Source organism: Vigna unguiculata, chromosome 6, assembly GCF_037176805.1.
Source record: "Vigna unguiculata cultivar grain cowpea cultivar isolate G323 ecotype 2 chromosome 6, ASM3717680v1, whole genome shotgun sequence".
Classification (NCBI taxonomy): Eukaryota; Viridiplantae; Streptophyta; class Magnoliopsida; order Fabales; family Fabaceae; genus Vigna; species Vigna unguiculata.
The window spans coordinates 39,198,167-39,225,885 of NC_140797.1; the positions used below are offsets into that span (position 1 = coordinate 39,198,167).

General features: G+C 40.9%; 5 protein-coding genes and 3 non-coding genes across 9 annotated transcripts; 4 read left to right on the forward strand and 4 right to left on the reverse strand.

Moving 5' to 3' along the window:
* Positions 1 to 9: 9 nt before the first annotated feature.
* Positions 10 to 1,768, reverse strand: LOC114188685 (protein IQ-DOMAIN 19-like). The gene is made up of 3 exons (XM_028077281.2): positions 1,240 to 1,768; positions 917 to 1,156; positions 10 to 771 (listed from the first exon to the last, which is right to left on the reverse strand). Exons 1-3 carry the CDS (start codon positions 1,591 to 1,593, stop codon positions 232 to 234), a joined length of 1,134 nt encoding a protein of 377 aa, XP_027933082.1. The 5' UTR covers positions 1,594 to 1,768; the 3' UTR covers positions 10 to 231.
* A 1,741-nt stretch (positions 1,769 to 3,509) lies between these two features.
* On the forward strand, positions 3,510 to 3,581 carry TRNAH-GUG (transfer RNA histidin (anticodon GUG)). The gene has a single exon. It is a non-coding gene; the product is annotated as a tRNA-His (tRNA).
* Positions 3,582 to 3,647: 66 nt separating this feature from the next.
* Positions 3,648 to 3,719, forward strand: TRNAH-GUG (transfer RNA histidin (anticodon GUG)). The gene has a single exon. It is a non-coding gene; the product is annotated as a tRNA-His (tRNA).
* A 69-nt stretch (positions 3,720 to 3,788) lies between these two features.
* Positions 3,789 to 3,860, forward strand: TRNAH-GUG (transfer RNA histidin (anticodon GUG)). Its single transcript has one exon. It is a non-coding gene; the product is annotated as a tRNA-His (tRNA).
* A 215-nt stretch (positions 3,861 to 4,075) lies between these two features.
* On the reverse strand, positions 4,076 to 5,172 carry EMB3119 (Ribose 5-phosphate isomerase, type A protein). Its single transcript, XM_028076649.2, has one exon. It carries the CDS (start codon positions 5,022 to 5,024, stop codon positions 4,179 to 4,181), a length of 846 nt encoding a protein of 281 aa, XP_027932450.1. The 5' UTR covers positions 5,025 to 5,172; the 3' UTR covers positions 4,076 to 4,178.
* LOC114188116 (putative B3 domain-containing protein At5g66980) lies at positions 4,933 to 20,010 on the forward strand. 2 transcript variants are annotated; one of them, XM_028076646.2, is made up of 5 exons: positions 4,933 to 5,107; positions 18,045 to 18,158; positions 18,496 to 18,883; positions 18,958 to 19,115; positions 19,488 to 20,010. In XM_028076646.2, exons 2-5 carry the CDS (start codon positions 18,096 to 18,098, stop codon positions 19,743 to 19,745), a joined length of 867 nt encoding a protein of 288 aa, XP_027932447.1. In that variant the 5' UTR covers positions 4,933 to 5,107; positions 18,045 to 18,095; the 3' UTR covers positions 19,746 to 20,010. The 2 variants fall into 2 exon arrangements, with proteins under 2 accessions (XP_027932447.1, XP_027932448.1); XM_028076647.2 differs by lacking the exon at positions 18,045 to 18,158 and having other exon boundaries at positions 4,969 to 5,107.
* Positions 10,549 to 15,855, reverse strand: LOC146885878 (uncharacterized). The gene has a single exon (XM_085675123.1). The coding sequence runs from the start codon at positions 15,853 to 15,855 to the stop codon at positions 10,549 to 10,551; it is 5,307 nt and encodes a 1,768-aa protein (XP_085531249.1).
* A 238-nt stretch (positions 20,011 to 20,248) lies between the features above and the next one.
* Positions 20,249 to 27,391, reverse strand: PNG1 (peptide-N-glycanase 1). Its single transcript, XM_028076670.1, has 17 exons — positions 27,228 to 27,391; positions 27,086 to 27,139; positions 26,823 to 26,996; positions 26,591 to 26,689; positions 26,308 to 26,394; positions 25,971 to 26,053; positions 25,594 to 25,707; positions 25,049 to 25,103; positions 24,851 to 24,937; positions 24,267 to 24,322; positions 24,118 to 24,177; positions 23,882 to 23,969; positions 23,050 to 23,796; positions 22,898 to 22,958; positions 21,981 to 22,083; positions 21,284 to 21,418; positions 20,249 to 20,635 (listed from the first exon to the last, which is right to left on the reverse strand). The coding sequence occupies exons 1-17, from the start codon at positions 27,303 to 27,305 to the stop codon at positions 20,551 to 20,553; spliced, it is 2,166 nt and encodes a 721-aa protein (XP_027932471.1). The 5' UTR covers positions 27,306 to 27,391; the 3' UTR covers positions 20,249 to 20,550.
* Positions 27,392 to 27,719: the final 328 nt, after the last annotated feature.

Consider the following 27,719-nt stretch of genomic DNA (forward strand, 5'->3'; position numbering starts at 1 on the left):
ATTTGTCTTTCACAACCCATAAAATAATTGTTCGTATGTAAAAGTTAACACAAATTAGGGATCAAAAGCACTTGTTATATCTACGTTTTCCCTTTCATAAATGATTTGGTTATTGTACTGGCATCCTAGCACATACCACCGCTTTTCTTGCGAAGTACAGGTAGATGGGTGATGAAATTGCGTTGCCCAAACTAAAACACATTTTATAGTATTGTCACAAAGCAGGAGAATTCAATAATAGGAATCAGTAGTGACCGAGCTGCTGCCAAAGGAATCGCGCTTGCTGTCCCCACGAAGATTGCTAGACCAAAGATCCAAGCTTCCATGATCGAAACGTAATGAGTTTGAGAACAGATTTTGTCTTGGACCATTCAATGGAGATTCCACAGACTTCCCTTTGTTCCTCATTCCCCTTTTGGGTCGCTGTCTTGGTTCACTCTGCGACCTTGCTTTGGCCCTTGAAGATTCTGTCTTGTTCATGTAATTTGGTGACAGTGATTGGCGGTGAGGCACCGAGTGACGCTGAGAAGTTGATAAGGCGGCCATTGCCGTTGTGTTAAATCCAGACATGACCCGGAAGTTCTCTGGGCTGTTTGGTTCTACGATTTGAGTATTCTTGTATTGATGTTTTCGTTTGGAAACAACCGGCACATGCTTGGAATAGAATGTCATGGAATCACGTTCTCTGGCCTTAACATATGAACCATCTAGAGGGCCACTTCTGCTTTTCAAAGCCTCCAACATTTCTTCCACACTCATATCCTTTGAATCCTACAAATAATAGTCATATTATTGATATTATCTGGATTGCAGCATAACAGAACAGGTAACTGAATATTAGCCAAAAACATCATTACGATGATTTTTTAAACATCAGATGATAAAATCGAGGTCTTTTGCAGAGTCTGAATCTTACTTTATTTTCTTCTGTTGCTAGGTCTCTGAAGTGTGCAACTTCTCTATGTTGTGGAGGCTGTTTTCCAAGGAGGTTTACTTCATCTGCCATTTGAATTCGGTGAATTCGCGCTCTAACTTGTATCGCCATCAGCGCATGCATTCCACGCAGTGTAGCAGTTGTTTGTTTCCTCACAAGGTGACCCCTCACTAGTGCTTGTAACTTTACTAATCCCCTTAAAGCATGCAATGCTCTCTTTGCCTGAAAATTTACACGAAGATATAGGAAAAACTACCAAATAGCTAGATGTAGTAGCCATAAAATATTTTACAAGAAATTCATACCAAATATGAGCGAAAACCGGCCTGAATCTTTGTAGCAGCTTTGTTTTTATCTTTATAACTTCTTGGCAGTGGTGTTGGAAGACGCCTCGAAGCCTTTGTTTCCAACAAGGCTTGTATTTGCAGTTTTGCAGACTCACCTGAGTCAAAAGACCTGGAAAATTTATGCCCTACTATCTTGCTCGTTATTCTTCCACCTGTTAGTTTTCCAAAGCTCCATCTGCGCTTCACTTTTGGACTCACAATCAAACTTCCCGTGTTGGAACTCTTACTATCCTCAGATGCATCGATCTTCTTGATTTTCTCATCTTTTTTCCCCAGAAGAAAGTTCCTGATCCATTTGCTGGCTTTTCCCATTTCTTGTTTTCTGTTTCTCACCTGCCAAATGAAGAAGCCACAAAGCTTCCTATTGCCTGAAACACCACATAATCAGTACATACACATAAGGGGTCTTGTCTTCTAGTTCATGTGTTAGTTTTAATCTTGTTACATACACTACACATCCATTATATATATACACTGCATTCTTCAACTGTACTAATTGCTCACTGTAACTCTTTCTGGGCGTTTGTGCTGCTATTTAACTATATTCATTGCGGCCTTTGGCCTGCAAAGCTTTCTCTGTTAAAGCCACTTGGCACTTGCCACACTCGTGGAGCATTCCACTTCAACATTGCCTCAGCTTGATCGTCAAGAGCTGTAAATTTTTCTGACTTCAGTAATATTTAGGGGACCATGCTGTAAAAATCAAAGGGTTTTCTCTCTTTTTTTTATTCCAATAATCAATGCAGTGTCTCTCTATAGAAATAAGAAGGTAGAAAAGTCACGGTTTTATAACATTTTAAAGCTTCTTTGAGGTTTAATCAGGGATTCAAGGGCCATGAATGATAGTAATTCTTTATTCTATCAATCTCTATTCAAGGAAAAATTACTGAACAATTTGGAATACCATATATCTATCCATGGATATATAAGATTGTTTCGCTCAAATCTATTTAATTAGAGCATTCAATCTAAGTTTTTATATATAATCATGGAAATTCAAATCTGTTAATGACAAAAAAAAAACTATTATCCCAATGCCCAATTTATTACAGGTGTGATTATGTTACCAAATTGTTACAATCCTATTATTGAGGTTTATATTATTAATGATCAAGTACTGGAAAATAAACAAAAGTGATAAACCATGGTCTCTAAATGTTTACTGCAACTCATCAACATCAGAAGTTAGCGTCGAAGATAAAGAAAAAAAAAATCAACATAACTTACTTTATTATATGTGTTGACTTGGAATTTGTCTCTATGCTGTTGTATTCTTTGGGGTTGGGCTGTGATATAGTCAATAATACGCAGCGTTAGCTACTCCATAGTTAGAAGATTTTTATGGCCTTTCACCTCAACCCACTATAAGAAATAGACTTAATATTTAGTTAAATACAGTCATTTAGTAATTAGTATGCTATTTTATTTTTATCGTTTCTCTGCATCATGTTTATCGATCTGATGCATATCAATAATAACAAATAATACATAAATCACATAAATGTGTTTTTATATATATTTGCCATCCAGTTCAACATTCAACCTGTGAATGTCCTTTTCAATAATACGCTCATAATTTAAGAATTAAGATCAAAATCAATTTAAGTACACTTTCTTCTTCCAAATTTCTGAGATGTCTTTTACGAATAAATTACAATACTAAAATAGAGTCTTGCGCTTAATTTTCATTATGCTATTGTTTGAATATTGTGATGAATTTCCGTCTTATAATTACATCAAAGGTTTTGTTCAAACTAATAAAATGTAACTTAATAGATATATTATTTACAACGTCTTGAAGTCCTCTCTCGTATGAAAAATTATGTAATATATATTATGTTCTCTCACAGCAATTTTAGGTCCAATTTGCGCCGAATAAGCCATTAAGTCAACCTTGGGTCCGGCAATCCAAACAGGGAATAAACTAGAAATATTAGGTTCATCTCCACTTCATTCCTATCACATCTAGTAATGGTAAGTATTTAGAATGGTAATATTTTGAAGAAAAAAAATCCACTTAATAACTTAAAATGATAAGATTTTATTTATATTTATTTTATTTTATTTCAAAATTTAATATTTGTTATTATATTATTTAAATGTGTTCTCAATTAAGTGTCCTTGTTCTTTGTATTAAATTATTATTTCCAGTATATGTGAGAATGTTAATCCGATTTTAATATCCTTTATAATGCGATTTGTAGTAATTATTTTTCTCTTAACATGTGGTGGCTGTAGTTTAGTGGTGAGAATTCCACGTTGTGGCCGTGGAGACCTGGGCTCGAATCCCAGCAGCCACAACTGTTTTTAAAAAACAAATTATATTAATTTAACAAATTTAAACTAATAATGTTCGTAAACATAATGTGGCTGTAGTTTAGTGGTGAGAATTCCACGTTGTGGCCGTGGAGACCTGGGCTCGAATCCCAGCAGCCACATCTATTTTTAAAAAATAAAAAGATTATATAATTTTAGTAAAATGCACTATTTATGGTCGTAAACATACTGTGGCTGTAGTTTAGTGGTGAGAATTCCACGTTGTGGCCGTGGAGACCTGGGCTCGAATCCCAGCAGCCACATCCTGATGATCATTTCTTAAACTTTTAACAATTTCTTGCTCCTGCCTTTTGGATTTCTGAACCAAAAATTATTTTCAAACTCTCAACTGTAATGCAAATCAACCAAGTCCTTCTACCTATCCAAAAAATATCAATGCTTAAAATGCACAAGTTAATTTAATTTTTTCGCGTTAAGTTTCATTTCTTGAGCAAGATTATAATCACGGCGATTGAGATAGGAGCAATCAAATGTAGGCTATAATTGTTATTAATATTTCTCGGAAAACAAAACAATACACGAAAAAAAAAAACAAATTACGAATTGGCGAAGCGTCTCTCTCACTTGTTCTTGACTTCAACGCCAGATTTGCCAGCAATGATGACAGAGGTGGCCATGTTCAAGAAGAGTCCATGCTCGACGACGCCTTCGAGAGCGGAGATTTCAGCGCCAGCAGCGAGGGAATCCCTAATTGGAGTCTTGAAATACAAATCGACGATGTAATTGGAGTTATCAGTGACGTAGGGTTTACCAGATTCATCCAATCTCAATTTGGCGTCGCATCCTTCTTCCTTGAACAGTTGCTGGAGGCGATCCAGATTGTACTTCCAGCAGAACTGAACCACCTCTACAGGCATGGCGAGGCCGCTGCCACCGAGGCCGTCCACAAGCTTCGTGTCGTCGACGACGACGATGAACTTGTCGGAGGCGGCCTCCACCATTTTCTCACGGAGGAGGGCGCCGCCGCGGCCTTTGACGAGATTGAGGTCGGGATCGACCTCGTCGGCGCCGTCGATGGCGAGATCGAGGCGGGGATTGTCGTCGAGGACGGAGAGGGGGATGCCGAGGGAGCGGGCTTGCTCCTCCGTGCGCTTGGAGGTAGGGATACCGACGATGTTGGTGAGTTCACCGGAGGCGAGGAGCTCGCCGAGCTTGGAGACGACGAAGGCGGCGGTGGAGCCGGTGCCGAGACCGAGGACCATGCCGCTCTTGACGGCCTCGACGGCCTTGTCTGCAGCGAGTCTCTTGAGGTCATCCTGGGTGAGGGTGATGGCGCGGACGGCGGGGAAGCAGTGAGGACGGGTGCGCAGTTTAAGAGAGGTAGGAGTGCGCAGGATAAGGCGCGTGGAGGCGGTGTGGTGCACGGAGGAGAGAGAAGGAGGTGAGGAGAGGGATAAGGAAGCCATTGAAGAAGTGAAGAAGATGAGAAGAGTGGGCCTTGTTTGGGAGAAGATTAGCCAGTGAGTAACACACACCACACTACACCCAGGTTTGTTTCTTTGCCTCTTTTTTTTTTTTTTTCTCACTTTATTATGTCTTTTGGCTTCTCCTTGCCTCGCCTTTCATTGCTTTCAACAACACAAAAAGTTGGATCGATTGGATATTCCCTTTCCAACCTCCCCCATTCGTTCACCTACCAATTTCTGCATTTCTCCCCTTATCCTTAAAAGAAAAACACTTTTCATTTTAATAAAAACTAACCGCTCCATTAATTCTTTATATTTTATCGTATTGAATAAATAATATATTTCCTTATATTTATACATTAAGTTTTCTGATTTAATAATTGTTTAAAAAATTATGATACCCTAGCCTACCCATTTATAAAAGTATTAAATTATCCTTTATTTATTATCTGCCATAATCATTTAAAATATCCATTTACTATTTATTTTATTCGTGGACACTTTGTCTTCTCTACCAGGCATAACACTACTCCCTTTATTTAACGGATTTCCAAGCCATCAGACTAAAGTATCGATTTAAAGTGTGACGCACGTCATAAACTAACCACCACACTTCTTCTCTTTCCAATATAAATTATTGGCTAAATTACATTTTTTTTTCTTTATTTTTATCAAGAAATGTTTTATTTTTCTTTTCCAATTTGGTTTTTATTTATTTTTTAAATAATTTAATTTATGTTAGTTTTTCAAAATAGTTTTAAAGTCAATATTACGTGTGAAAACCAATTTGTTAATTTATGACAAAAGCAATTAAAAAATTAATTTAAGATTTTTTTATTTAAGGTCGATTCAATTTTTTTCTATTTACAACTTTGAAATCGTAATTTTATTTTACAAAATTTGAAATTTAGTTTTGTTTAATATGACATGTTATGTGGGTATGTTAGGCAAGTTTAGCATAATTACACAATCTTCGTGTTGGATAGAAATGAGTGGTCTTTGAAAATTGTTCTCGAATTAATAAATCTTAATTTAATCAGAATATTTGCCACACAAATAGAAATGATTCGAGAGAAAATTGCAAATATTAGATGGTTAAATGTAAACAGGAAATGTGGTACAGATGAAGAATTAACGGATTTCAATCTTCGTTCACTTGGAAAATTCAGTATAACACATTACAATTTAGAAGTTTCTCTTGTAATAAATCACACTTAATATAACTCAAATGATACAATTTTCAATTAGTAGCTACTAAAGCTAGAAGTGACAAACACAGAAACACACCTAGACTAGTAAGCTAAACGTATGAAGAGATTACAACCATTAGACGATTCCATGACTCGGTAGATATTGAGACTAGATGGTTTACCGAGTGCATCTGTTTCAAATTACCACTAGATGATATAGTCCTAATTAAACGGTCTAGAAACTTTGATAAATTTTTTTATTAAACTAATTCTTACAAGAATGATGAAGGTGTATTGAGCGATCACATTTCAAAGTTTTCCTCAGTAATTATGTACTGTGATGATTGTTGTTAAATCTTGTTGATCGATGAACAAAGCATCAAGAAAATAACCATTGTGTGTATGGTTCCATTCAAATGGAGGTAAGGAATGGTAACACTTTCCCTTTTTTTATCATCCTTTTTTTTTTCTAGAATAAAAATTGTTTCGGGTGTAGGGACCGAGAGCCCGCCAAATGAACTCCTTCACTTCGCGTTATCTTCCTCCTCTCCAATGACTTCAACGAAATCCACTCCTTAGCTCATCGGTTGGGATGACGATCGGGGTACCTGTCTAAAATACTCCGATGCTTAAGTCAGGAGAGGCCGATCGGTGTATCAGGATATCAGTAGTAATAAATGCGCAATTAAGATTCTCACCAACCTACCTTTGGGCCCTATTTATAGCTTTCAACATGGGCTTGTAATTAGGGTTTCTTAATCACGGCCCAATGACCCCTTAATGAAGATTATTGACTCGTTTAGCCGATAATCCTTGGCTTAAGCTATATAATCGTGCGACCGATGGTCGCTTGGCTGGGTTGATGACACTGTGTTGTTAACAAGCTAACGATGTGTTTTACCGATCGACCGCCAGGTGATTTTATAAAATCCGTCGCTGTTATTTTACCGATGGACCGAAGGATCCTCAAGGTTGGAGGGCCATTGCTGAAGTTTTACCGATGGACCGACGGACCCTCGAGGTTGAAGGGCCATCTTATTTGATTTACCGATGAACCGATGGACCCTTAACGTCAGAAGTCCATCGCTGATGCTTTACCGACGGACCGACGGGTATGTGTATGGTTAAGTCGTGACTTATATATTCAACCGTTTGACCGATGGTCTGCTATTTTATCTGTTATTCGTTCGACCGATGGTCCTTTAATGATGCCACGTGGTTGTTCGTTTACCCCGTGAGACCAATGGTCCCCTGAGGGTTAGTAACGACCGCCTGACCGACTGGACATACTGTACACAAGCCCCCCAGCCTCGAGCGATGGGAATGAAGCGAAGAGGTTTTACCCAGACCGTGGTGCCGACTGACCGATGGCGTTTCCCAACGGTTACGTTGCCTCGTGGATCGTGCCTGACAGTTATGATCTGAAGCGTCGCGAAGCTGGGACCGTTAATCCGAATGTGATCGTAGGGTCCTGGAGCTGCCACGTGTCACATGGTCCCCCTTATAAATAGGTTTGTGTGGTTGTCGTTATTTTCACGCTTTCCTTTCTCTTTCTAGCCGAGCTTCCGATCGTTTTCCTCTCTCTGCATGTAAAAAATGTCTTCAGGCGCATCGGATTCAGATGGTCTGTCGGGTGGAGCGGTCGGGTGGTCTGGGGACGCCGGGTCAATTTTCGCCTTGTTTGAGTCGTCTGAATCGGGAACTTCGCTCGGGGGAGTGTCTAGCGGCACGGGTTCACCAATACTCCTAAGTGGCAGTTCTGAGGCCGAGCCACCGATCGCGGAGGCGGCGGAGCAGGTCGCTGCTTCTGATGAAAGTGGGGACATCATCGGGATCGACGTTGGCGATGAGGGGGACGAAGTCAATCTGCCGGAAATATCGGGGTACGATTGGGCCCCTTATGAGCCGCGTACGGTCGCGACGAGGTTTCGTTGGGAGAACGACCTGGGGGATCTGGTCGAGCGGACCAGGATATTTAGCGAGGGGGTAGAGGATGGGCACCTTCGGGTCAAGATATGTGCCGGCAACGAGAGAGTGTGCCACGGGAAGAGAGAGGCGAAGCTAGACTTCTTCTACGTCTACGCCTGCCTCTTCCATGATCTAGGTTTGAACGTGCCGTTTGCCGATTGGCAGATGGCCGTCCTCCGTCAGATTCAATGTGCACCGACGCAGATTCATCCGAACGCATGGGCGTCTATGCAGGCGTTTGACGTCCTTTGCCGGGCGGCCGGCCTGACGCCCACCATGCCTCTGTTCCTTCATTTCTATAAGACGCGGCCGACGGCGTCCAAGGGTTGGGTTTCATTCCTCGGGGCGAACAAGAGCCTGTTCACCCTTTATCTTGCCTCCTACAAGGGTTTCAAGACCGGATTTTTCAAGGTCGCAATTACCCGCAAGGGAAGGAGGTATATCTTCGACAAGCAGGATCGTCCCAAATTTCCGCTTTACTGGACGGCGTTCCCACCTCCCACGGATGCTTGGGCTGAAGAACAGTTGACCCCGGCCGAGCGGGCTGACCTGGCCGTCCTCAAGACCCTGCCCGACAAGATCCCCCCGCGGCCGCTGATCCAATGCCTCCGCTCCCCGGACTTATCGAGGGCGGTTTATGGTTAGTTGTTCTGATATTACCGATCGTCAATCTTGGTCGCAGTTTAACTTATTTGCTTTGTTGTTTTGCAGATATAATGTCTCGAACGACCGCTGCTAATGCCGAGTTCGTGGCTCACGCTAAGGCTCGACGAAGGGGGGGAGATATCGCAGAGGAGGTGGTGCCACTTTCGACCGTTCCAGCTGCCCCTCCGACCGGTCAAGTTCCTCCCACCGCCGCTCCTGTCGGCACTTCGGGCGCTGTCTCGCGGCCTCGTCTGGTTGTGAAGCGGCCGGGTTCTGGTGCTGCTGCCGCCGCGGCCGGGGACAAGGGAAAGAAGTCCAAAAGAGACGACCCCTCGACCGTTCCCCCGTTCAAAAAGCAGAAGCACGGGGAATCATCTGGATCCTTGGTCGACGCTTTTCTCGGCGGGGGTGCCCGCCTGGATGAAGAGGTCTTCCTTCAGTTGGGACCTCGCATGACTGAGGCACTGAAGGACGTGTCTGAAGAAGATGCCCTTCGGACCGCAGGGTAGCTCACCCTCAGACTGGCCGCCTTGTACACCAAGTTTCCTCGCCCCGAGCGGAGCAGAATAGAGGACTTGGAAAAAGAGCTCGCGGCGGTCCAGACTGAGCTCAAAGAGGTGAAGGCGTCGGCTGCTGACTTGAAGGCTCAGTTCGATCGGCTCAACGGCATCAAAACTGAGCACGCCAAGTGTGCCGGGCTGTTGAAGGCTGCAGACGACCGAGCCAAGGCAGAGCAAGCCAAAGCAGGTGAAGCCGCTGAAGAACTGCGCAAGCTCCAACGTCGTTTCGACGATCTAACTCTGGAGCATATGGCCGCCTCTGGTTCAGCGTCAGATTGGCAGAAGAAGGCCAAGGATTTGGAGGCCGAGCTGGAAGTGGCCGATGAGCAAGTATTCGCTCAATATGAATTGGGCTTCCAAAGGGCCGTCGACCAGGCGGTCTTCCATTACAACTGCTCTCCCGACCGGTTCGACGTCCATATGGGAGTTGTAGATGGGAAGGTGGAGAGGGTCTTTGACCGGCTGGACGAAGTCAATGACCCTCCTGCATAGGCTTTTTATTTTTTATTTTTACTTGTAATTTTTGATATAACCGATCGAACCCGATCGGCCGTTAGCTCGATCGTGTTCGCTCGGTTATTAACCTACTCAAACTTGTGTAAATTTTAACTTCCCATTCATATCAAATGTTATTTCCTTCCTTCACTCGTTCGCTTACTAATTTGTTTTGGCGTCCGACCGTAATTCTGCTGTTTCTTAACGTTGGCGATCGGTCGTATAATTGTTTAACTTGTTACTTTGCTTAGTCGTGCTTATTGAGCTGACCGATCGACCGGTGTGCAAACATTAAACTTGACATCTTTGTTACCTGTTTTATACAGCTGACTTGTGCATTTGGTTTGTTTTTTAAATCGTTGGTGTTAAACACCGATCGACCAAGACAGCTCGTGTCACTTGTTTACCCGTAGGGTGATTAGATCTCTAGGATCGGTGCTGATGGAGTGGGGTTTCCTCTTGGAAGTCCCTGTCTCGATCGGTCAGGCTTTGCCTGGGTCCCGCAGGGACGTAGGGTAATTAGATCGCTAGGATCGGTGCTGACGGAGCGGGACTTCCTCTTGGAAGTCCCTGACTCGATCGGTCAGGCTTTCCTTGGGTCCCGTAGGGAGCCCCGTCGGTTAGAATGTTAAATGGAGTGGTATGAAACGCTCATTTTATTCATGATTAACTGTAATACATTTTGAGGTGTGACGCGTTCCATGTGTTGGGTATTCCTTTGCCGCTCAAGTGTTCCAGCCGATAGGCTCCATTCTGCAGGCTCTCGGTCACGCGGAACGGGCCCTCCCAGTTTGGTGCTAGCTTTCCCTGTGTTGACCTCTTTCGGGCGTCATTGGTTTTTCTCCAGACTAAATCTCCCTTGACGAAACTCCTTGGTTTGACCTTCGCGTTATACCTTCTTGCCACCATTCTCTTGCACGCTTCAGCTCGCACGGCTGCTCGTTCTCTTCGCTCGGTCGTCCAATCTAACTCCTCGCGCATTCGTCCATAATTCACCTCCAAGTCTTGCATTTCCCGCCGAAGGGTCGGTTCCCCTACTTCGACTGGCAGCATGGCATCTGTACCATATGTCAAGTTGAAGGGCGATTCTCCGGTCGTCCCGTGTGGCGTGCATCGGTAGGCCCAAAGGACTTGTGGCAGCTCGTCAACCCACGCTCCTTTGGCTTCTCCTAACCTCTTCTTTAACTCGGCCACTATCACCTTATTCATGGCCTCAGCCTGGCCATTGGTTTGGGGATGCTCGACCGAGCTAGTCACGTGCCGTATCCCTACTTGCCGATAGAAGTCCTTCAGCTTTTTGTCAATGAACTGACGACCGTTGTCAGTGATGATCGTGTGGGGAAGGCCGAAGCGACATATGATGTTATGCCAGACGAAGGAGTGAACCTGCCGAGCGGTGATATTAGCCAGAGCCTCCGCTTCGACCCACTTAGTGAAGTAGTCAACTGCTACGAGTATGAATTTTTTCTGCGCTCGGCCGATTGGAAAAGGTCCGACGATGTCCATGCCCCATTGGGCGAACGGCCACGGGGCTGTCAAACTATGTAGCTCGGTCGGAGCCCTCTTCATATCATTTCCATGGGCTTGACATCCTGCGCATTTGCGTATCATGGCTTCACAGTCTTCTTCCATGGTCGGCCAAAAATATCCCGCTCGGAGTATCCTTGCTTTCATCGTTCTCCGACCGGTATGCATCCCGCAGACGCCATTGTGGACCTCGTTCATGACGTACTCCGCTTCGTCGGCTGATAAGCACTTCAAGAACGGCGCTGTGAAGCCTCTCTTATATAGATCTTCTCCGATGATCACGAACCGGAGCGCTTGTCTCCTCTCCGTCGGCCTAACCTCTTCTCCAGCCTCGCACCTCTTTAAGAGTTCTCGCACCTCGGTAGTCCAGTCAACCGATCGACTTGTTACGGCGCACTCTCCTGCTGAAGGTTTCATCAGGGTTTGCCTGATAATTGTCTTTAATTGGCCCTTCTCTTTTCCTTCCGCTAGCTTTGATAGCCTGTCAGCTCGGGCGTTCTCCGCTCGGGGGATGTGATGGATGGTCACCTCCTCAAATTCCTTCATGGCTTCGATAGTCTTGTGATAGTACTGGAGTAGTAAATCGTCCCTAACTTGATATTCTCCCTGTACTTGTCCGACCACAAGCTTAGAGTCGGTGTTACACCTCAACTTTGTTGCGCCCAAGTCTTTTGCTAGCCTCAACCCGGCGATCAGCGCTTCATACTTCGCCTGGTTATTTGATGCTTTAAACTGGAACTGCAAGGAGTGCTCCACTATGAAGCCGTTCGGTCCTTCAATGACGATTCCTGCTCCGGCACTTCGTTTGTCCGACGACCCGTCGACGAACAGAATCCATGTTTGCTCGGACGAAGAGATCGGTCCATGGAGCTCGGCTGCAAAGTCGGCCAAATGCTGCCCTTTGATAGATCCTCTAGGTTCGTATTTGAGACCGAACTCGGATAACTCAACCGACCATGCGATCATTCTACCAGCCAAGTCGGGCTTCCGGAGTATTTTGGCTATAGGGTGATCGGTTCGGACGACCACCTGGTGGCTCTGGAAGTACTGCCGCAACCGACGTGAGGCCGTTAATAACGCCAAGGCTATCTTTTCTATCAACTGATACCTCGTTTCTGCGCTCTGTAGAACTCGGCTGATGAAATAAACAGGCCGCTGCTCCGGGGCTTCTTGTATTAAGGCCGCACTAATCGTGTCGTTAGATACCGACAGGTATAACTGCAGGGGCAACCCTTCTACCGGTCGGCTCATGATTGGCGGACTGGTGATCATCTCCTTTATTTGTTGAAATGCCGCCTCGCACTGGTCATCCCACTTCTCTGTAGTTTGCTTCTTCATGATCTTGAGGATCGGCTTAACTTTCTCTGTCAGCTTGGGCAGAAAGCGTGCCAGAGAAGTCAGCCGCCCCATTAACCGCTGAACCTCCTTCAGGTTTTTAGGGCTCCTCATCTCCACGATAGCAGTGCACTTGTCTGGATTCGCCTCTATGCCTCGGGCGGTCAGCATGAAACCTAGAAATTTCCCTGCCGGCACCCCAAAGACACACTTCTCTGGGTTGAGACGCATGTTGTACTTGCGTAACTGGCGGAAGACCTCGCCGAGGTCGCGTACATGGTCTTCGGCAGTCTGCGACTTCACGACCATGTCGTCCACATAGACTTCCATGGACCGACCGATCTGCCCGCGGAAGACCCGATCCATCAACCTCTGATAGGTAGCCCCCGCGTTCTTCAGACCGAACGGCATGACCTCGTAGCAGAAGTTTGCTCGATCTGTGATGAACGCCGTTTTAGACCTGTCCGGGCCATACATAGGGATTTGGTTATACCCTGAGTATGTGTCCAGAAAGCTTAGGAAGTTGTGCCCCGAGGCCCCGTCTACCAGCCGATCGATGCTAGGCAGGGGATATGCGTCCTTTGGGCAAGCTTTGTTCAGATCAGTGAAGTCAGTACACATCCTCCACTTCCCGCTCGGCTTTTTTACCATGACCACGTTAGCCAGCCATGTCGTGTATTGGATTTCCCTGATAAAACCAGCTCCTTCTAGCTTTCTCACCTCCTCCTCGACCGCCTTCCGTCTTTCTTCTCCCATCTTTCTTTTCTTCTGAGCGACCGGCCGGGCTTCTCGGAAGGTGGCTAGCTTGTGGGACATCACGTCCGGGTGGACGCCTGGCATGTCGGCGCTCGACCACTCGAAAAGGTCTTTGTTTTCCAGGATCACGGCGCCGATGAGCTCTTCCTCTTCCGCCCTCAGGGCTCCCCCAATCTTCGTGAGTTGTCCAGGTTGACTCCCGATGAAGATCTCCTTGGTCTCTCCTTCTGGTTGCAGCCTATCCTCTGTGTTTGTTCGGGGATCCAGGTCCGTCATCGCTACCTCCGATCGGTGTTGTTTACGCGGTCGGCTTTGAGGCCTGATCCTCAACCCTGCAGCATAGCACTGTCGGGCGACCTGTTGATCTGCATGCACCGTGCATATCGTCCCCCTGTCCGATGGGAACTTCATGGCCAGGTGCAGGGTAGACACAATCGCTCCGAAGGCGTTCAAACAGGGTCTCCCTAGCAACACATTGTATGAAGTGTTAGCTTCCACAAGAAGGAATCTAACTCTTACCTCTCGGCCGTCCTTCCTCGAGCCGATCCTCGTGCGAAGATCTACGTATCCCCTCGTGTCCACCCGCTCGCCCGAGAAACCAACTATTTGCTCGTTGTATGGTACGATCAGGTCCTCGGAGAGGTTCATCTTTTGGAAGGTCTTCCAGTATAGGATGTTTACAGAGCTTCCCTGGTCGACCAACACCTTCCCGATCCCATATTCGGCCACTTCTATCGAGATGACCATCGGGTCGTCATGATCAGGGTCCGGCGCCTTGAAGTCGTCGTTTGTGAATGTGATGGGAGTCATCGATCGGATCTTCTTCTCAACCAGATGGACCGACTTCAGCGCCCGAACGTGCCTCTTTCGGGCTGCGGAGCTTGACCCTCCTCCGGCGAACCCCCCGGAGATGGTGTTGATATAACCCCTCAGGGGTCTTTCCTGGCTACGGTTGCGGCTCCTTCTCGGACTCCGCCGTGACTGGGAGGGTCCTCTTCTACGCTTCTCGCGCTCGGGCTCCCTTTTCTTCTCCGATCGGGTTGGGGGGACTCTTCTCCTCAGGCTTTGGTTCCTCACCGGACTACGCTGGGGACGATCTTGCTGAATGTATTTCTTCAAGTGTCCCTGCCGAATGAGCTCTTCTATCTTGTCGCGGAGCGTGTGGCATTCTTCGGTAGTATGCCCGATAGTTCGATGGTACTGGCAATGCTTGCTCCCGTCGGCATCGGGCGGCGGAGGCTTCTTCCTAATCGCTGGGAGCGAATCGGCGCTGAAGGCCTCCTGCAGGATCCTAGCTCGGGGAACAGCCAGGGGGGTGTAGGTTGTGAACCTCGGTGGCTTCTTCTCGGTAGGTCGGGCTACCGGTTTGCTCGATCTAGGAGCCATCGGCTTTGGGAGTGCAGCATCCTCTTTCTCCCTCTTCTTCACCCTAAACTCCTGCATGTCTTCCATCTGTATGAATTTGGCTGCGCGTTCCCTCATCTCTTCCATCGTCTGCGGCTTCTTACGGCTTATCTTGTCTGCAAAAACTCCTGGCTGGAGTCCGTAAGAGAAGTGATGCCGCGCGATCTCGTCACTGAGACCTTTTATCTTGACCGACATTCGGTTATACCGATCAAGGTAACTCCTCAGTGATTCCCCATCCTCCTGTCGGATGTTCACCAGATTGTCGACCGTCAGAATGGCCGGTTTCAGGGGCGCGAACTGTGTGCTGAACCTCGCTTTCAGAGTAGCAAATGAGTCGATACAACCGGTCGGTAGCTCAGAGAACCATTCCAGTGCCTCCCCGGTCAGTGAGGTTGAGAAGACTCGGCACCAGTTGGGATCACTGACAGCATGAAACATCATCTGGTGCATGAAGACCCGCATGTGGTTGTCTGGATCGGTCGTGCCGTCGTACTTGTCAAAAGTCGGCATTTTCCATTTCTCCGGCAGCGGTGTTTCTAAGATATACGAGGTGAAGGGGGAAGACCCCGACGCGGGTACCGGCTGTCGTGACGGGCGGCCCCCGTTGTTCGCTCCTGAACTCTCCGCCACCGTGTGTGACGGGTTTCCTCTTGAGCCCTGCGTCCTCTCAACCCGAGCTGGTTGTGATTGTTCATGTCCCGAGGGTGGAAGACGGCTCTCCACCCGCTCAGCATCTCGGTGCTGTTGTACTCGACTTAGCCTGTTCGGGTCGGGTACGGTCGGCGTCGAAGGGATTCCATCCTCCTTCTGCCTTAGGATGGCATTCTCCTCACGTAAAATCTGCATCTGCGCTTCATAGTTCCTCTGCATCTCGTCCATTCTCTGCTGCATCAGCCGCATCATCTCCCTAGTATCCGCCTGATCATCAGCTAACCTCCCTCCGTCCATGTTGCTGTTTCGGTTCCTCGTGGTCACCATATGGGTATATTCTCAGAAGAGACTGCTCGGCCCCACGGTGGGCGCCAAAATGTTTCGGGTGTAGGGACCGAGAGCCCGCCAAATGAACTCCTTCACTTCGCGTTATCTTCCTCCTCTCCAATGACTTCAACGAAATCCACTCCTTAGCTCATCGGTTGGGATGACGATCGGGGTACCTGTCTAAAATACTCCGATGCTTAAGTCAGGAGAGGCCGATCGGTGTATCAGGATATCAGTAGTAATAAATGCGCAATTAAGATTCTCACCAACCTACCTTTGGGCCCTATTTATAGCTTTCAACATGGGCTTGTAATTAGGGTTTCTTAATCACGGCCCAATGACCCCTTAATGAAGATTATTGACTCGTTTAGCCGATAATCCTTGGCTTAAGCTATATAATCGTGCGACCGATGGTCGCTTGGCTGGGTTGATGACACTGTGTTGTTAACAAGCTAACGATGTGTTTTACCGATCGACCGCTAGGTGATTTTATAAAATCCGTCGCTGTTATTTTATCGATGGACCGAAGGATCCTCAAGGTTGGAGGGCCATTGCTGAAGTTTTACCGATGGACCGACGGACCCTCGAGGTTGAAGGGCCATCTTATTTGATTTACCGATGAATCGATGGACCCTTAACGTCAGAAGTCCATCGCTGATGCTTTACCGACGGACCGATGGGTATGTGTATGGTTAAGTCGTGACTTATATATTCAACCGTTTGACCGATGGTCTGCTATTTTATCTGTTATTCGTTCGACCGATGGTCCTTTAATGATGCCACGTGGTTGTTCGTTTACCCCGTGAGACCAATGGTCCCCTGAGGGTTAGTAACGACCGCCTGACCGACTGGACATACTGTACAAAAATAACTATTTTTAATCAATACTTTAACTTTTCATGACTAGTTTCAATTCACTTGATTTTTAGTAAATATTAAATATATTTTTGAGCCAAAAAATATAACACGCATTGTGTTCGAAGTTGTCTTAGTTATATCAATTCTATTTATATCAATTTTTTTTTCCTAAGTTTGTAATTTTTTTTAAAAGGCTGAGTTTCACATTTTTAATATTTATTTTATTTTATTTATTTTTTATTACTTTTAAGATTTATTATATTGTATTTTAGACTTATTATGAATTATATATTTATTTTATCTTAATTGTGATAAAATATTTTTATATTTATAAAAGATAAATATATTTTAACTTATTTATCAATATTTGTATTTTATTATTTAAAATAACTACGAATTTATGTGATAATATTCATATAAAATATTTTTATGAGTTGTTTGAGAGATAAAACCTATTTGAAGCATATATTAATCCAATTTATCATTTACATCTTTATTAAGTATGACATCTTGAGATGACATGACATATATTTCAAAATATTTAATTTTTTATTTCAAGATTATTATAGGAATTACAAATTATCTTCCTGACTTTTAATAATCATTTTTTTATTTGTTTTTTAGTTAAAATTCTCACTTAACATTAATCCTTATTTTTCAGGTGTCAAGATTTTCATGTTTACCATCTGCTGCTTGACTTTGATTTAACTACGATTAAGAAAATATTATTGGTGAAGCAATGCTTTTTACATAGATTCAATTTTTCAAAATTTCGTTACAACGAAAGAAAATAAAGCACAAGATATATAATTACGAAAATAAAATCGTACGATGAAAGATCACCAATACTAACTATTTCTTTTTTTAAATTACATTGATAAAATCGAATCGTTAAATTAAATTTTTTATTAGTTATATGAAATCTATTTTTATTATAAATTTTTAACTGTTTACTAATATATTAAATAATGTTATTTTAAAATATAAGTAAACGTCAATTATGAGATTTATTTGATTTAACCAAAATATCTTGTTCATGATTTGCTTAAAATGTCCTTTATATATATATATATATATATATATATATATATATATATATATATATATATATATATATATATATTTCGTGTATCTTATATTATCTTTTTCATATTTCATTGTTATATTTTGTTGATATGTTACTATTAATTTTTTTATCCCAATATATTCATTTTAACAAATTTAAAAAAAATCTTTATATCTGAAGTAAGCAAGAAACTTCTAAAATAATAAAGGATTTACCTGCCATAAATATGTGTCAGAACGTTTCGTCAATCAGCATTTGTTGGAGAGCATTTGAAAGTTGGTGAGCTATGGAGGGGCTTCCACTAGAATTCTTCAAAGTTTTTCTCATCCAGAAAGGTTCTACGCAGTTGGTAACCTCTGTTTCTTTCTCTTGCTTTTAGTTCTTTTAGTCTCTTTCTCTTTTTGTTTTTTATCTTTAGTGTAATGAGGGTCAAACTAGTGTGGGAGGGTTAGGAGAGTTTATATGGGTCTAGGTTCAAACCCCCTTAGTGTCATGTATCCGAAAAAAAGAGTCTTTTCTGTAGTGTAGAAGGATCATGAAAAGTGATTTTTTTTTTTTTTGTATTCTTGCACTTTCTCTTAAGTAGGATTTAATGCTTGCTTCTTTTGTCTGGTCTTTTATGCTTTGAAAATGTTAATCGTTTATTACTGAGGGTGACACTGACCTGGGACTTGTTCTTGTTTCAGCAAATACCAAGATCTTTTACCAAGTTTTTTAATGGAATCGCACCATGTAAGGTCGTTGTTGAAGAACACGGTGGAAAATATTGGGATGTTAAGTTGGAAAAAATGGAGGGTCTTTTGGTTTTCAAAAATGGGTGGCAGGAATTTGTGAAGGAGAAAAATCTAGAAGAAGGGGACTTTTTGGTTTTTCAGTATGATGGCAAAACTACGTTTACTGTGAAGATATTTGCGAAAACTGGGTGCAGGAAAGTGGCTGCATCTCCAAGCCGTGTAAAAGTTGTTCCCATTGTGAATTTGGAAGAAGATTCTGATGAGGATAGTTATAAAATCCAGAGCAATGGTGTACGGAAACGTCCACTGCCTAGTTCCAAAGCAAATGTGAAATCAGAGGGTAAGTAGTTGAAGTATTTGTTTTCAACAATTTCGTGTCATTGTTATCCAACCCTTCATGTTTAATGTTTATAGGTGCATGTCCATTCGAAGGAGCTCAGCGCAAATCAAAAAGAGTGAAGGAAGGAAAAGATAAAACGAATGACGAGAAACCTGCTCTTGCAAAGCATGTTCCACTGGAGAATGCTCATTTTCAAATATGTTTTACTTCTCGATATAAACTGAAAAGAGTGGTTGGTTATTTTATTCTTTTACCTATATTTACAATTTAAGTAGCTATATTTAAATGAATGAGTGTCTTTTTAAGTAACTGAATTGTATTTTCAGAATAGAGGCAGTTTTTTATGTTCAGGAAAAAAGAAAAATAGTGCATTTTATGTGAAGAAGTTGTGGAGTTGGTCTAAAATATGTAAAAGAATGTTACAAGAATGAGGTGAAAAGTGATCTAGTAGAATTGAAAGTGTTTGATAAAATTAGTTGTTAAAGTAATAGATATACCTTGGCCTTGGGATAAAGTGGGATATATAATTGCTCAATTTAGTTTTTGTTATGAAATAGTTCGGCGACTTAGATGAGATGATATAATTGGTGTTGATGGGTTGCAGGAACTTCCTAGAAAATTGCTCAAAATGAGGAATATCAAGCTGCTAAAAAATATAACTCTCAGGGATGAGAATGACGAGTCATGGCCGGTGCTGATCAATTCTAGTAATGATCGTAATTATCTGGGAAGTGGATGGTTGACTTTTAAGAAGAATAAAAACATTCAAGAAGGCTCTCGGTGTGATTTTCAATTTGTTGTTAACAAATCAAATATGGCCATAGAACTGCTTGTGCACGTGATATCGAAGATAAGTAAATAGTTTAGTACATGAATTATCATTTTGGTATGAATTAAGATTACACTCATCTTGTGCCTTTACTTATTTAGAAGGGTTATAGAGATGATGATTTGCACTTGGAGAGGGATGCGAACTAGAGTTTTTTGCTTTACATTTTATTTGTACAAGTAGTTTAGCTATTTTATCGTTGCTATCTAAACCAAGGTATTCCTGTCGTCACCACTCTTTCAAACTTGTACGCAAATTTAGCACGAGCTTGCAAGTTCACTGAAATATCTGTTCTTCACATTTCGTGCAACGGGTAAATCCCTAGTACATGCAGAAAAAAAAAAATCTGTCTTTTTAAAGTCTTCTACCTTTTCAGGAAACTATTGCTTAGATATGAATGAACGTAAAATAGGTCATGCTTTAAAACCATCCCATTTTGGAGTTGGTGCTATAATACGAATTACAAGTAAACAACAAAAATCAATCAAATGTTTTCACGTGACTTGCAGGAATGATAAATGGATAAATTACGACCCTTCGCGCAAAATCCAAATGCTTCAACATACATTTGAGGTCAATTGAATCTGATCATAATACATTGTACAGGAGGTGGAACAACAGTTACCACAGGCTACCAAAAAATTAAGTAAAACCTCTGGCGTTATAAGGCAAACCAACAAAATAATTTAATATCAAAGCAGTCCCACATTGGCCAGTATAAATAATATTACTCTGATGTGTACAAACGAAGACCCTAGTCATCAAGTTCCGGTTTGCATCCTCATTTAGATTATGTTCTTCCATGGTGATGGGATTATTACGGTAACTACATTTCATTTTATGTAGATTTCGCATAGAGGTCAATGCTACCGATTTGCAGCCGGGAAGTAGAATGAACATCTCTGACTGCCAGAAACCTAAACCTGTATAATTTTTATGATTTGGAACATAACAAATATGAAACAGATTCAGCCAATGCCATATAAGAAACAATCTGCATACAATCTAGAGTCAAGACCGCGTACTAATCCATGCAAGAGCAATCAAACGCACGTACCTTGCTAGTCTTAATTGTCACCTTGCTCTAGAATGAATATATTCATTAGAATTGAATTAATGATATGATAATTTTGATCTAAACCCCAAAAAAATTGATTTTGTAGTTATTTGGTTACCACAAAGTGTACAAACATAATTAAGGAAGAGATCAAAGGAAAATGATAAGAATTCATTATTACTTTCTAAATATATAGTCCAGCAGACTGACACAAATCTGACAAATAAAAAGTTAAAACACTTTATGTTTAATGTTTAACTTTTAGGCAAAAAAATAAGAAAGAACTATTCATTTGTCAAAATATTTAAAAAACACATAATTAATTGTTCTTTAAATAGAATTATATATTTATAATGGGTTGTACAGATAAAAGCATAAACGCTATCTGTTCCAGTAAATTACAACACATAATAATTGTTTTAATAAATAAAAAATTACGAAAACCTAGGTTACCCTATCAAAACCACTCCCAATTTTTCTGTTCAAGTTTCTTCACTGTGTCAAGGTATATTACCTGAAAACATTACACGGAAAGCTTGCGGAATTGATTTTGTACGTTTTACGCTGGAAACGGTCTTCAAAGAACTGAGAGGTTTGCTTGTCCAAAACTTGCCAGCTGATCCCCTTATCACTGCTACCTTCAAGAATCCTGAGCACATAACATACCGCAAGATAATGAATGCACGGTACATGCTTTATTAACTGAAGCTTACACACGACAACTCATTACCAAGCTTAGAAAAGGTTAAAAGACGACTTTAACAACATATGCATATGGTTGCTGTCAGCTAGAACAAAAGCAGCACACACACATGACACAATTTTCTTGCTTTGCTTGGCTTGGCTTGGCTTGTATATTGTCTATAAGGATTTGATTTTGATAAGATGATGGCATAAGTTTTATAATACCAATAAACTATATTGTGTCACCTGTTTAAAAAAAACATCAAATCCTTTTTTGAACGTAACAAAGTTACTACTACAGTCATGAATGTTTTAAACGGATTACAAATTAAATTTAAAATTTTCATGGTTAATTAATCATACATGAAGGGAGCAGCACATTATATTTATTTGGAGCAACGAAGCCATTTCGATTGGAGAAGTCTACAAGGCAAGGCAGACTAACTCGGCTACTCGATAATTAGTAAAAATGATAACGACAATGAAAAGATGTAAGAGTAGTTCAGCATATATTCCAAAGTTCGTACCAGTCCATTGGATCCCTTTCCGGTGCATCATTGGCTGACATCAAATCATACGCTACAAGCTCAAACATCTTGTAATCAAACGTTCTATATACGATCCAACAACCTACGCAGTCAATATAAACCGATATTTTTATATCAGAGTATCAAGCCAGTAGTGTCTGGACGTGTAGAAAGGTGTGAACAGTAGAAATAAGATGGAATTATATTTTTTGTACTTGCATTTAAACTGGCGTACATTTAGACAGGGAATTAAAATCTCTAGATATTACTTATTCAACAAAAAGGGAACATGTTTCCTTGGAACTGAGCAAAGTCCTCTATAAAAATTTAACAATCTCTCTCTAGGAGGATCCTCCCCATTGACAAACTGCAAAATTTAGCATTCTGTTATGGCAAGGGTCTACTTAGTCAATTTGGGACCACTAAATATTTTTTCATTACTTTTCCCACTATAGTTTCAGTGCCTAAGACTTCATAATTATGAATTTTTTTCCATTAGTTTTACGAAGACCAAAAATCAACAAAGAAAAACTCCTAAGAATGAGAGTTTTAACATGGAAATACATAACAGTGCAGAGAAACTAACCAGACAAAGTCAAGTTTCTAACATTTAACCACTAGTAACTTAAAACCATAAATTCTAAGTGGCTTGCTTACAATCTATTCATAGAATACAATTGACATAGAGGAAATATCCTGGAGAAAAATTAGCAAAGATAGATATCAAGCCAAGTACTTCCTACAAAGATAAGATATTTTGATGTATTTTCCAGAACTTGTTCTTTTCTAACAGGAGAGTAGATATCACGTTTTTCCATTTCTAGGTGAAAACAACAATACCTCAATAAATTCTCTAAAAGTATGGTTAAGCTTGAAGCACAATCTTATGTTGTAAGTTATTTAACTGGTTAACATACCTCTTGCTCCATTTGGTTCTTCCCATTTAGATAATCGAATTCCATCAAATGCTGATGTTATCTGAAATTTAATAAAATAGTGACAACTTTATAGATGCCATAAGGAAAGAGTATAGTAAACATATAAAACGTCCAGTTATATACAAACTCACAATCCCAAAAGGCAACTCCTCTGAACTTGCCAACACTGAACCCGAATGTATTCTATTTAACTTTGGAAGTGGCAGCAGAAACATATCTTTGCCGTAGTTTTCACACTTGTCAAGATTGTAAATCATGTCATCCAGAGCATCCAGAGCAACAGGCAATGCTAAAGAAGTAACAACAGGGTCAGCGACCAAACCAATTTCAACTGTCCCATCTGTATTCACTTTTTTCTCTAGTGAAAGCGCACCAAGTAAGTCATCAAAAGATGGAAACAGTTTTTGAAATTTCGGTTTATTTAGAACTGAATTAATGGAGGTCCTTCTATTTTTATAAGGGGAATTGTGAAGATCCAAAAGAATTCCTTTGGTAATCCTGAGTACTTCAACAGCTTCTGACTTTGTTAGTTCTTCCCCAACGAAATGATCAAGGACAGCATGAAATGCATTGTAAATCCTTGTCACATGTTCATCTATGCACAAACGAACTGGGCATTTAGAAGAGCTCAGCTCATCCGAACCAATCTCTAACCTGGATTTGCGCCATTCCTCATTCCCACTTCGTCTTCCTGGTAATGATAATGACTCGTCATCATTAGCATGTAAACTCCTCTCAAGTTCTTCATTTTCTTCCATATCACGAGCTTGAATAATTGAAATTAGTTCAGATGGAAGGCCTCTTCGAATTTCTTCTGTTATATTACGTAATACAGATGATGCAGAAGGCTCTGTAAGCATAATACGGCGAGACAGAACCTTGATTTTGAAAAAAAAAATACAAAATTCATAAGTTATCAGCAAATTATGATTCTCATGCAAGAGCATACATTGTAAAACTTACCTCATGCCACTTCCTTGTATATCGTTTGGTAACGTCATAAACCCCATCTTTTGCTATGGCTATTACATAATTTAACTTTTTCCCCCACCTATGCCACATATTTTAAAAAGTGAGGAAACATGAAAACAAGATGGAAACTCTTAATGAGGACAAGAACAATAATTTTCTCACTGTCAATTAGATGGATTATAGCAATGAATAAACTAAAGTGAAAGTACTGCACCGATGAACAATACCCTTTTTCATATAATAATGGTTGGTCATAGATTCCTTCACATGGGTCAAGATGCATCCATCTGTAAAAACATACAAACACATCTGACCAGAAATAGTTTTAACAGCAGGATTATGATAACCAGCAACTTTAGGTCAATGTTATTTTTACCTGCCCAAGAATTGAGAGAAGCACTCTGTCCAAACATGATCCGTAAAGTCCAAGATCTGGAGATGAACTAAAATCAGTGACAAAAACCTATTCCTCACAAGACAAGCAAGTACATGTATACCGTAGGTTGCAATATATATGCAAAGAAAAAAATTAACAAACTTCAATAGAAATCAATGACTAACAACACCAAAATATAGTAAAGGGCAAGGTGCTCCAGATAAGAACGCAAGCTAAATTCAAAAATTGAATAAGATTTACATGTCTATTCTATGCCTATCTTTTCCTTACAGATAACAATTTAATTTAGAATATCAAGCACGACTTTTTCTCATATGTATATGAGAACTGAACATATTTTATGGAAGTGAAACTACAATGAAATCAGTTAACAAAACTCAAGATTTTGTCACGTGGATGTTTGACACAAGACATTGGGCACTGCATTTGTAATATCAGAATCATCATGTACATTATCTAGCAATTAATGATACAAAAAGCCAATGCATTGTGAACTCAATTGCAGTATAGAAACCAAGAAAAATCAGCATATTGAAAAGACTGAATTTCATCTAGCTACAAACCAGACGTGAATCATAGCCAAAAGCTCGACAATAGAGAGTAAAGCAATTGGCCCATTCTCCACAGCGGCCCTCTCTTGTTTCCACAAGCTGCAATTTTAACAAGGTAATATCAGTATCCAACATAAATTTGATTGGTAAAGAAGTTGGGTAGGCAGTCAACCAAGTGTAAATTAAAACAACTTGACATGAGTTGTATACCTTCATTGGATCATTGTACCGAGGGAAGCGAGTAAGTTTGGAGCAAAAGGTACAACTGGGTTGTGAAAAGATAAATGAGAATAACATGAAATAGAAGTTAGGTAAAAAAAAAAAAAATAGAAGCTAAAAAGTTAGTGAACATGAGAAAAACCCTTCAAAAATGCTTTACAAGAAAAAGCACAGTATCCAGGTAACCATACAAAACTAGTTTGCTATCACCAGATCTCCTGAAAGTAAATAGATATGTAGTATGTAATGGATGAATAAATCCACTCATAAAAATAGGATTTACTGGCAAAGACATCTACAAAGTAAAATAAAACAGGAAACAGTTTGCTGACATTGAAAATATGATACTTTCAGATTTAAAGAAACTATTAAGTTGATAGTAGTAAAATATGTTGCAGACCATTCGGTTGATTAAATATAGCATAAAGAAGGTTTAACGTTAGTTCAGATGCATGATGTCATAAGAAAATTAAAATAAATATAAAGTATGATAATTAGAAAAGCCACTTTCTTTGAAACAGAGTAATTTCACATACCGATAGAGTTCAACCCTGGAAGCTCCATAAAGTATCTCAGAAGGAAGTGGAGAAGTCATGCCCTGGCCTGCAGTTTCTTTACCACAATCGTGACATGATGGTGAATTCACCCATCTATTATACAAGAATAAGAAAGAAATAAGAAAAGAATCAGAAGCATTTGGAAAAATATTACACGTGTGAAGGTTAACTGATGTCTATATGGTGACAAAGATTGCACAGATCATATTTGAGTCAAATCACAAATACGCCAGCAATTACATGAAGTATTAGATATGTGATCCACTGTATTCAGTCTTTAAGGAACTATTGGCCATTGAAACGTTTGGTCCATTGGCATTAAAGGCAGAACAGAAAATATAATAATCAGTTTAAACCTGAAGGATTTTTTGAACCAGAAAAGCAGCTGCAGCATGAAAGCATGATCTTGTTCTATTTTCGACGGCTTGAAGTTCCCCTCCTGGAAAATGTTTATCAGGCTCCCGGATTACAAAAATTAAAATAAATAAAAGCATATGCTTATGAAATGAAGACAGCATCGCAATTCATACACAGTTCTTGTCAAGATGAAGAAAAAGACAGTTCCAGGGTAAATGAATTTCTAAAATAGTTGTACAAGAGATTTACAGTGAAATAGTTGGTTTTACTTAAGACAGATTGATATCCTCTACGAAACTATACATTCGTACAATAAACTATGACAAATTCTCCTACCTTAGCCAAAGAGACCAAAGCTTTCTCCTCAAGCTCTTCTACAGGAACAGACTTCCGAGCAGCCTCCTGGCGCGTTGGATCCTCATACTGCAATACATTAAAACAATTCAATAAATGAAGTGATGTAATCAACCGTGATATGATAATACTCATAACGACAACACAGACAGAAACCAGTTTCTTAGTCTATCTTCACGCTATGCAACTTCATGAACCAAATATCTTGCTCTCCTCGTTCAAAACGAAGATAAAATTATTATCAAGTCAATAAGCTGAAAAATACCATGCGAACTTGACTAATGTAGGACCGCACTCTACTATCAAATTCTCGAGGATTTTCGCTAGACATATATTGCTGCAACAAAAGCGCTTCCTCCTCTGCCTGTACAGATATAATAGCACATGCACAAACACACAAAAATGTAAATGAAAATTAAGTTCAAACTAGAAATACATATGGAAGTGCTCTCCATTTCCAAAATCGATGATTCTGGACACATGATCTTAGGTGATACCTGCAAGAGTCTGGCCAATTCCTCATCGGACTTCAACAAATCGGAATATCTTGGTTCCGGTTCCGGTTCCGGTTCCGGTTCGGCGTCCTTAACCGAGACGAGTCGTAGTTTTTCAGAAATGGCGATGAGATCAGAATCAGTGGTGACTGGAGTATCTTGTTCGGCTCCAAAAATCTGTGCAATGTAAGCAGAGAATCAAAGTTTAGGAATGAAGAACTAAAAATTTAGGAGAGGAATTGAGAATTACGAAGGCGAATCGGAACCTTTTGCTGATGAGGTGGAACGGAAGTGAGGGAATAAAGTTGAAACTGAAAAACCTGCAACAGTGGAATAACGAAGGAATGAAATGGATTTAGACAGTGAAATTGAATTTGAGAATGAAAGGTTACAGAGAAAGAGACGCACTTCGAAGCCATCGTCTGTGTCATAATTGATATCAAAGTCAGTGTCGTCGTGAACCACCTGAAACGTCCGCGCCACCATCTTCTTTCCCTCTGCTCAACCTCTGAATAAATCTTTTTTTACACCAAATAAATATTTTAATAACTAAGTACGATAACTGTTTTAACATTACCACGCACAATATTGTAATGTAATATTGTTAACGTCAACTAGAAAAATATCACTAATTAATATTTTTAATTATTCAATATAATTTAATATTAAAATAAATAAAAAAATTAGTAAGAATTAAAATAATTTATCTAAGCGATAAGATTAAAATTTAGTAAAATTGAATTGCCATCAAACATTTTCTATTAATGTATAAAGAAGAAAAACACTAGTACAAAAAAAAGTCTATTACATCGGTTATTTTGGGCCTATTACATCGGTTTTCTCACCGATGTAGTAGTTCCCGATGTAGTAAGTGTTTGATATATTACATCGGTCCCTGGA